Here is a 9,996-nt window from a genome sequence, read left to right as displayed (position 1 = left end):
CACATCGGTCATATAAATACCACTGCACACCACTGTACAACAATAGGTCGCCATCCAACTTTGTTTGTGAACAAATCGTAACGATGTGTTAGGGTTCATTCCTGAAAACCTATTCGTTTTATAGAAGAAAAAGCCGCTCGTGCGTGATCCCCCTTCTAGTGCTGCATGTGAGATGACGTCACAAAAATAGTGAAGAAATGATGAATGTGAGAAACGTGAAGGGTTAACGTTGTCTTCACATTTTCGCCAAGTTTCAGAAAAATCTAATCGATGGAGCAAAAGTTATGGGGTAAAAAGTGTCATTATTTTTGCAATTTTGGGGCATTTGTTACCCCTTTGTTAGCTCCTGGGAACGCCGAATCCATGTGAAAACAGACAAACGATGCAGTTTCACACCTCAAGGCATGTATATTTGAATTCATCACCATGGAAAACTACTATATAGGCACACATATCAAGTTTTTGAGTAATATGAAAAAAGAGTTCCAAAAAGGCATGGTCTTTTAGCCCCAAAGTCCCAGAGGGATACGAACCAGAATTTTGCCAAGATCACTCAGACTGAATTTATATTAAGAACAATAGCCTCCACATTTTGGCCAAGTTTCAGGAAAATCTAATGGATGGATCAAACGCTATGGCGCAAAATGAACCATTTTTAGCTATTTTGGGACATTTTTTTTATCTCTTTTGAGCCCCTAGGGGCGCAACGCGAATTTTTGTAAAAAAAAATTTTTTTACTGTGCACATCTATTTAATGAAATACAATTTGTGGCAAAATTTCAGGAAAAACTGGCAATAGTCTGGACTAACGGACGCACGGACGCCACTGAAAACATAGGCCCTTCTCCGATAAATCGGTGGATCAAAAAAGAAAAGCACAGGGTTCGGCCGCCAATGATACTAAAGTTTGTTATTAAGTTAAATTAACTGTATTTTAAAATAAAAAAAAATGCTATATACCAATCTCTTCTCCCTTTTCAAATATCTTTTCACTTACTAAAAAGTCAAAATAAAATAATATCAATATATATATATTTTTTTAATTTTTGGCGCGTTTTGTGTCAATTCTTCTTTGAATTTCTTTGACGTCCGATAGTCTCGGAAGTAATCGGTGAAATTCGGAATTGATGAAGTACCTAATCGTTAGAGAAAACTAATCAAGCAGGGAAAAAAATAAACTGATTTCGAAAAGAATTTCGGCATTCGGTGTTTCTGTATGGTTTCGTATTTCGTTTCATGGTTAGTGGCTTCCGTTTTATCGGCTGTATCCATTTCCTCCATCTGTTTCTCTTCTCTCTATATTAGCACTTATCAAGGCCAATAGGCAACTCGAGGATCAACTCGACGATGAGAGTTCAAACGTGCACAGTATTCAAATTTGGGAAAGAGGATGGAACAACTTTCTCTTCTGCCTCTCTCTCACCCTGTTTCTCTTCTCTCTATATTAGCACTTATCAAGGCCAATAGGCAACTCGAGGATCAACTCGACGATGAGAGTTTAAACGTGCACAGTATTCAAATTTGGGAAAGAGGATGGAACAACTTTCTCTTCTGCCTCTCTCTCACACTCTTTATCTTCTCTCTCTCTCTCACCCTGTTTCTCTTCTCTCTATATTAGCACTTATCAAGGCCAATAGGCAACTCGAGGATCAACTCGACGATGAGGCAGAATTATTCAAGACAAAAAATGGTAATAAAAAAAGCATGGCACATAATTAAAGTTAAAATGCTTTCAGACAAAAGTTAGTTGTTCAGAAAAAAAAACAAAAAAACTTGTACATTTTTAGTAATGTTGATCACAAGATTCATATTTTAAAATATTTCACCGTGGATCTTTCGGCATAATAGAATAGTAACACGTTTAGTGTGAATGTCGCACAAGTTGGTGTCTTCGCAAAGACTAACACAATGGGCCTTGATTTTAAGGGCCATAACGGAAGAACATTGGAAGCGAAAATCCATCCAGAGGACCTGGTCATGCTTCCTTGTGGATTTAATAAAGAGTTCCGTTCGAAATTCTTTGCATATTAGCGAGTTCGATAGAAATATTTCAGAGTTCGAGAAGATAAACACCCAAAGAAGGCCGGAGATTACATCGGCCGAAACATAGCATTCAATATGCGAATAGTAGTCCAAAAAATCGAAATAATGCTAATTTCCCCCATCTAAAAATATGAACATCTATCTATATAGTTATAAAACTCAAATGACCTTGTAACGAGTGTTGTAACCCAACATCCGGTTTACGACTTCCGGTTGCGCATGTGTACATAAACATAAACCCATAACAGCGTAAACAAATAAACACAAATCGCTACTTTTGCAGAATTCGACCTGCGCACTGAAATATTAACGTTATTATTTAGAAATTATTATTTAACATGGGAAGGGTGATGCTGTTTTGCAACTATTTTGTATTAAAAGTATATTGTCGCAATTTTCTTACAAATAAATCAACTTTGACCCGTTGACAACGTATTGTTTTACTGTGTACGTTTTCAGCGCCAAATTGTTTTTTTTTTCCGCGTTTAAATTATCTAAATAATTGTGAATATTTTCTTCATTTTTTTTACGTCGTTCATTTCCGTATTACGTTTAAGTTATTTTAATGCAATTTTCTAACAAATATATCTACTTTAACTTTTAACAACCATAAGACCATTTTACAACGTATTGTTTTACTGTGTACGTTTTCAGCGTCCCCATTGTTTTTTTTTCGCGTTTAAATTAAACGATATATCAAAATTTGAATAGTGCAGATTTACCTATAAGTATAGCAAACCACTTATTTTTCCAAAAGAAACAATTATAAATAGTACGACTCATAGAAATCTATCTATATTCTTTTTTTCATTTTTAATATACTTTCATAGAAATGTTTCTGTTATGTCACAAAAACTATTTTCTTTACGTCACAAGTGTCACGCTCATACATTAATTCCATAGCTAATATAAAATACTAGCCCAACGAGTCACGGGTAGTCTAGTATATCTATAAAAATAAGAATGTGTGCGTGAGGTCACTTCTTAACCTATATACTCACCAAACTTGAAATTTGGTATATAGGATGTTCAGACACGTAGAAAAAGTTTAATCGGTTTTCATCCGGTAAAAATGCTGCTAAGGGATCAAAATTGACAATTGGTACTTGGGAGTAATCGGATTTTTATCTCTTTTTTATCTTCTATAAATCAACTGTTTCACGAATGCGCATGCGCGGCCGTGAAACCTGACAGCTTCTTTATGTTAAGAACAAGTTGCTTTGAAAACACTTTGTAAAGGTGTGACAAGCTGGCCTAATGGTTATCGTACTTGCCTCACTCGACTATTTTTTACCTACACCAAGTGAACTGTTTAGAAAAAATATATAATACTTACATGTACATGTCTTAGTTTCTGTTTTAATTAAAATTTAATATTAATGCCTATTTTACGACCGGGCAACGTCGGTCGGCCTTCTAGTTCTCTATATACATATCAATAATATATTTAAAAAATGCTGACATGCACAGATCAAAAGCAATATACAATCGACCAATCAAAATGCCCAATTGGTTCTTTCAGTTTCAGCACGTCAGCAATCGTCATAATTGACCAATCAACTATCAGTTGAAATATTTAAATTAACTAATCAGGAGCCAGCAACTTATGTATAAAATAAAAATCGGCCTTAGAGTTTAATTGCAGCTCTTTTCAGGTTATCGGTGTTATTGAAAACAATGGCTCGAACCAAGCAAACAGCTCGTAAATCCACCGGAGGAAAAGCTCCCAGAAAACAGTTGGCTACGAAGGCTTCCCGTAAAAGCGCCCCAGCAACCGGGGGAGTAAAGAAACCCCATCGTTACAGACCAGGAACCGTCGCCCTTCGTGAAATCCGTCGTTACCAAAAGTCTACAGAACTTCTCATCAGGAAGCTGCCATTCCAACGTTTGGTTCGTGAAATTGCCCAAGACTTCAAGACGGATCTTCGCTTCCAAAGCACTTCCGTGCAGGCCCTTCAAGAAGCCTGTGAGGCTTATTTGGTTGGTCTTTTTGAAGACACTAATTTGTGTGCCATTCATGCTAAACGTGTTACCATTATGGCGAAAGATATTCAACTTGCTAGACGAATCCGTGGAGAAAGAACTTAAGATGTGCAGCTTCTGACGGACACCCACTAAATCCGTCTTCGAGTATTTTAAGTCGAATCGCATTTAAAGCTCTTTGACTTTTATTTTTATCGACCCCCCCCCTTGTAAAACTCTTACTCGCGACACGAATTCTTTCGTTCTCATTTAATTTTAGGTTTACTGCATTTTTATCTGTCATTAAATGATTTAACAAAGCCAATTCTAGGATTGGAACTAGCATTCAGTGCTTTTCTATTTTGTACATAAAGGAATTTCTCAAATATTCCGGAAAATGTCAATGTTTCAATTCCGAGTTTTACCGATTACTTCCGAGACGTTCGAACGTTAACGAACTTCATAGAACACCCTGCACAATACGTGCCAATTAAATCATTGACGTATTCGGATGACTATTTTTGTCTTGCTTGAGTAGTCATGTCTCAAACATTGATTTATTCTAATTTTCCTGCTCGACTAGTCGTGTCTTCTATAATTAAACACTTAATACGCATGTGTAATTTTAATTAAATCCTAAACCAACTTTGATTTCAGCTGTTTCTTTTATAAAAACCCGTCATTTCTGAAATAAAAAATAATTGAACCTTTAAAAATGGAACCCTACTTTGCCGGTAGTTTTTAAATTTTTTTTATTCCCTAATTATTAGTACTCTGAACTGAAACAAATGCACAAGTCTTATGTACATACTTTCCACGGAACGAGGATGTCATACACAAATATTGCGTAAATCGATCATTTACTTAAATAAAATCTAAACGTTTTCTATATACTGTTATAGAATATAGGGATGCTTTGGATTTCGAATTAGGCTGTCTTGCCCTTATTTCCCCACTAGCCTGGGTTCCCGGATGTTTCGAGGTGTTGAGCAAAAAAAAAAAAATGGTAGTAGGCAGGCAGGCTCGAACCCGTACCGCGAAGGAAGGAACGTAAAAAAAAAGTGGCTCTGCTCTTGTGTCCATCGACAAACTGGAAGTGGCGAAGGTTTAAATTAAGGCTAGTCAATCGAAGAGGGGGATGACTTGCGAAAGTGTTTCCTCCTTGTAGAAAAGGGGTGAAGTAATTGTTTTGAGCCTTTTTTTTTTTTTTTTTTTTTTTTTTTTTTTTTCTTCGATGTTTCTGGTCCGAAGCGTCGAGCTTTACTATACCGATCTCGTGAAAATTCGTCTCTGTCGAAAGTTTTAGGCAGACGTACATTTAAGATGAGATTTAGGTACTGATGCACTTATTGATGCGTGCTGAAATAATGTTATTTAAAAAGCCATTCTTAACATGGGGAGGGTGTTTTGTACCTATTCTGTACTTTAACCTTACAATTGGATAAAAAACAAAACTTGGAAATAGGATTTAAAAAAAAAATAGCGCAGATCAGTAAGTGCATTAGCGCCGAGATTTATATTATAGATGGCTAAAAAAACACTACGACTTTCCTAGTCTTTTCTTTTCTCTCATGCATTAAAAAAAAACAGTACTTTATCATATTACATGATTTCTGAAGTATTTCATCTTTGTTTCCTGACTGGCACGTACAACATGCAGACTTTTCTGTACTTTTAATTTTAATTTTTGCCGTAATTACAATTCTGAATAAGCACCGAAATTTTAAATTCTGATCCCTGTATCGTCAGGACCACATAAAAAATGAGTCCTTTACTTAACGAGAGTGGGATGTTCTCATTCCGTCAGCCATGACCAAGTGGAAGTGTAAATTTCTACTAGTTATCGCCGGTAGTAGGAAGACTCGTTTAAATTAAGCCGCGTGTTTATAAACTCTGGAAATAACCAGAGTTGGAATCCTTTAGATATTCCAATTGATACAAATAATGGCAATGGTTCAGTATAGCTAACACTCGGAAAGTCACATTAATTAACGAAATTTTCAACCGACCAGCATAGCTTTAAACTTCTGAAATTTAGTTGTTTTGTTGGTGTCATAGTTCACTTCGTCAATCGGAAATGGCCGATTTTTATTTCCTTGGTCGCTGATTTCAGGCTTTACTGTTTACAAAAGGTAAACCAGTCGGTCGACGGACGCTATTTTTCAAGTGAAATTAAATTTTTTTTCACACAGTATCTTAGCTTTTTAGGTGACCAGTTAAAAAGCCCGTCAACGGAATGAATGAATTTTTAAACTTTTTTTTTTTTTTTTTTTAGTGTCTGTAAACTGCATATACCAAAATAGGTTTACGGTACTAACCTGAAGTCCGGGAGTGGTTTAGTTGGATTTTGTTCGTGAAATTATCAATCACCATTTTAATTCGATTTCTTTTTACTCGCGTTCACCCATAAGGCATATTGCCATTTGGACGTAACGGGCGTACTACTTGGAACCATGCCTAGGAAAGATTAACAAAATGTTGGTCTACGTTTCATTTAAACTTCTGCATATCATTAGTCAGGAAAGCAGGCAACCGGAAGGAATTCCAAAGTCCAGCTCTTCGAGCTAAGAAACTAGAGTAGAAAATTTTCTGGCATCTAGGGACCCCAAGAGTGAAGGGATGAGATTTTATTAAGCAGATTTGTCGGGATATGTACGTCGAGGGGGCACAAGCGCAACGAGTTCATCAGAGCACATTCCACTAAAATACTTGTAAAACAGGCACAAACGCAACATTGCGGCGATGGGACAGGAGTTGTAGCTTAGTTGACAGTGGAACCTATTAAATTGAATCTTTGATATTATCCAAGAGGGCGACTAGTGGTAGATGCACCAGATGTGGTAACAAAACTCCATGCATGGGCGAATGGTGTAGAGGTACCGGATGTTAGTCTTCTAGCGCGATAGAGGGAACCCACCTATTTGCAGCAGACTTTGCAATGTCCTACAAATGTAACAAAACTAAGTTTCAAGTTTCGACCTATGCAGATTGATAGAAACACAATTTATTTGGTAAAAGTTATATTTCTTAGTATGTATGTTCCACTTTTTATTGAAAACTGTTCCCCATTGGCTTAAATTGTTTTGGCCTTCAGTTATAAGGTGCAGCGGACTATGTATCATGATATCTGTTCGATATACAGCCAGAAATAGGGATTATTAATTGATGCAAAAATGAGCTATATATATATATATATATATATCTATTCAACTATCCATTTTACATAACAGTATTCAAACTTAATGGACTGTAATTTCTGTCTGTTTTTAACGGGCAAAAATGTTTGAGGTTTTATTAGAGCGAAACATTGTAATTTAAGTCGACTGAGTGAATTAGTTAATTATATACGAGGGACGTTAAAAAAAGCAAGGCCTCTTATTTTCTTATTCCACCCTAATAGACCAGAGGTGACTGTAAACTGCATTGTTATGATGACTGAACTTGTGCATTCATGACGCGGAGTTTCATTTCTGGTCGTGGTATGACCGTGAATCCGACTCAAATGCGTCATTGAATTCTTTCATGTAGAAAAATTGAACCGATAAACATTCACTGGCGCTTGTTAACGCTTACAAAGCCGATGGAGTTGATATCGACAGCCTGCAGATGGGTTCGTCGATTTCACAATGACGACATATGCGAGTTACAAAATGAACTCGGGACTTTTACGGCCGAGGCTTCAAAAGATGCTGGCAAAAGTGCATTGGGAATGATGACTGTTAAAAAAAAAAAAAAAAAAAAAAAAAAATTCTAGAGCACAAAGGTCGCTCATTTGAATGGTACCTCTCCCGTCTTCGTGGGTTTTCAATTTTTTTTTTCAGTTAAAAAATATAGGATGCATTACTTTTGAAACGATCCTCGTGCTTATCAGAAGAGTCTATTGTGTATACGAGTAATACCACTACTTAGCAAAGTTTTTTTTTGCGTGTATTTTGCTAATGTGGAATTTTTTTTTTTTTTTTTTTTTTTTTTTTTTAAATCTTTGAAAGCAAGTGCTTGCCGCCAGCAGCTTTGTTGATGCATATCAGCAAGTGACGACCACTGTTTTGGCACACCATAAACAACAATAATGGAGTTCCCCTCTTTTTGAGGGTATGCATTAGTGACGGGACGATGACAATATTTTGACAGATTCCGATTCTTTATGAATCTCTAAATATTTAATTATAAACTTACTTTTCACGATTACTGTAAAACACGTTAAATGTGCGGAAATTTTCTCAAATGTAAAAGTGAGGAATGATCTATCGATTTTAGTTTTACTTGTAGTTTAAAATCAATAGATTTTAACGATTTTGTCGTTACTATTATTGTTAATAGTAATGTTGAAATATTTTGCTTTAAACAAAATCAAATAAAAAGTCCAATTAAAAAAACTCGTTTTTGGTATCGGAAAATAGACAGAAATTTTCCCGATTACTGGTCCCAAAACTAGTATGCATATTTAACGCTGAGGCGGTGTAAGAAGTTCTATTTTGCTTTTTTGCTGATCTAACTAAAAAATGCTTGGTTTCTTTGGCTCCCAAACGAACATAGTCGTTTAAAATTCAAATCATGCAATCTCTTAATAAATTCGGGTCCGTTCCGTTACCTTTTTTTTTTCTCGCGTTTCGTCCGATATAATCTCCGACTTTCTTATCAATACTCATCCCAAAAATATACTAACATCATACAAAACAAAACAAAACAAAACCAATAGATCAGACTAGCTTCGACTGTTACTCACAACGTTTCTGCCGATGTAACCTCCGACCGTCTTCTAGTGCATTAACACTGGATGTTAATGGTGAAAAATGCTTGGTTTCTTCGGCTCCCAAACGAACATAGTCGTTTAAAATTCAAATCATGCAATCTCTTAATAAATTCGGGTCCGTTCCGTTACGCTTTTTTTTTCTCGCGTTTCGTCCGATATAATCTCCGACTTCCTTATCAATACTCATCCCAAAAATATACAAACATCATACAAAACAAAACAAAACAAAACCAACAAACCCGGAACGGACTCAATTTATTACAGAAATCAAGTTCACGGTATTTGCATCGGGAATTTCTAACGACTCGATGCTTCTGTTCAGTCTCGAAAGACAAAGGATACCCCCCTGTAGGGGCAGCTGCGCGTGAAATTGTGAGGCAAGGGTTGCGCAATCTCCAACCACACCTCTCCTGAATCGGCACTGTTTGAGTCCAGTGGCAAGAAGTTCAGGACGACTGTAAACAATGCCGAGATAAGCGGACCTAGAAGTTCCAAATGATCACCCATTTAGTACTGATCAGGTTCAACGTTGCTTAACTTCGGTGATCCAGCAGGAATCGGTGTGTCAACGTGATTATGGCGTAAGTATGCTCGTTAAAATAACATTTTCACCAATAACATCCAGTGTGAATGCACTTGAAGACGGCCGGAGGTTACATCGGCCAAAACGTGAGAAAAACCAAGATCAGAACAATATTTCGAGCAATACAAAAAATTATCCTCATTTCAAATATACAGATTTTTAGAGCTTTTATGAGTTTTGAAGTTATTCATGAAAACCCATTACGAGTTTTAGCAAAAATTTGTAGAAGCTTTATCGCCCTTCGAACGGGGCAGTGAATTTACCGACTACTAGCCCATGCGCAGGGAGAGGGGGCACCAGTAGGCCGGCCTGGATCCTGGTGGCTGCGCGGTCTGACTTGCAAAAATTCACTTCGACACTCGGAAACGAAAGTTAGGTTTAAGTAATTTCTTGGATGTCATTCTAAACTTAAAAAAATACGAACCATACTTAAAAGATAGTTCCAGTCCAACATATGTAAACCCCCTCCATCATAAAGCAGATTCCCAACTCTATCTAAAGTAGATAATTAGCAATAATTCTAGTGATTAAAATCTATTTAAGTCAACATTTATAACGCAGCTCTAAAACAACAATAGTGTACCATTTAATATCGAAATTAAATATAAACAGGATACGGTTATAAGCCTAAACCGAGAAGAAAAAAGAAATCAAA

At 36.4% G+C, this 9,996-nt stretch overlaps 1 protein-coding gene across 1 annotated transcript; it reads left to right on the top strand.

Moving 5' to 3' along the window:
* The first annotated feature begins 3,665 nt into the window (after nt 1-3,665).
* On the top strand, nt 3,666-7,897 carry LOC145267042 (histone H3.1). Its single transcript, XM_080122983.1, has one exon. The coding sequence runs from the start codon at nt 3,721-3,723 to the stop codon at nt 4,129-4,131; it is 411 nt and encodes a 136-aa protein (XP_079979109.1). The 5' UTR covers nt 3,666-3,720; the 3' UTR covers nt 4,132-7,897.
* The last annotated feature ends 2,099 nt before the right edge of the window (nt 7,898-9,996 follow it).

Source organism: Euprymna scolopes, chromosome 42, assembly GCF_053919585.1.
Source record: "Euprymna scolopes isolate OS-2025 chromosome 42, ASM5391958v1, whole genome shotgun sequence".
In the NCBI taxonomy this organism is placed as follows: Eukaryota; Metazoa; Mollusca; class Cephalopoda; order Sepiida; family Sepiolidae; genus Euprymna; species Euprymna scolopes.
Note: the sequence above shows the minus strand (reverse complement) of the source record. Positions and strands in the feature narration are given on the sequence as shown.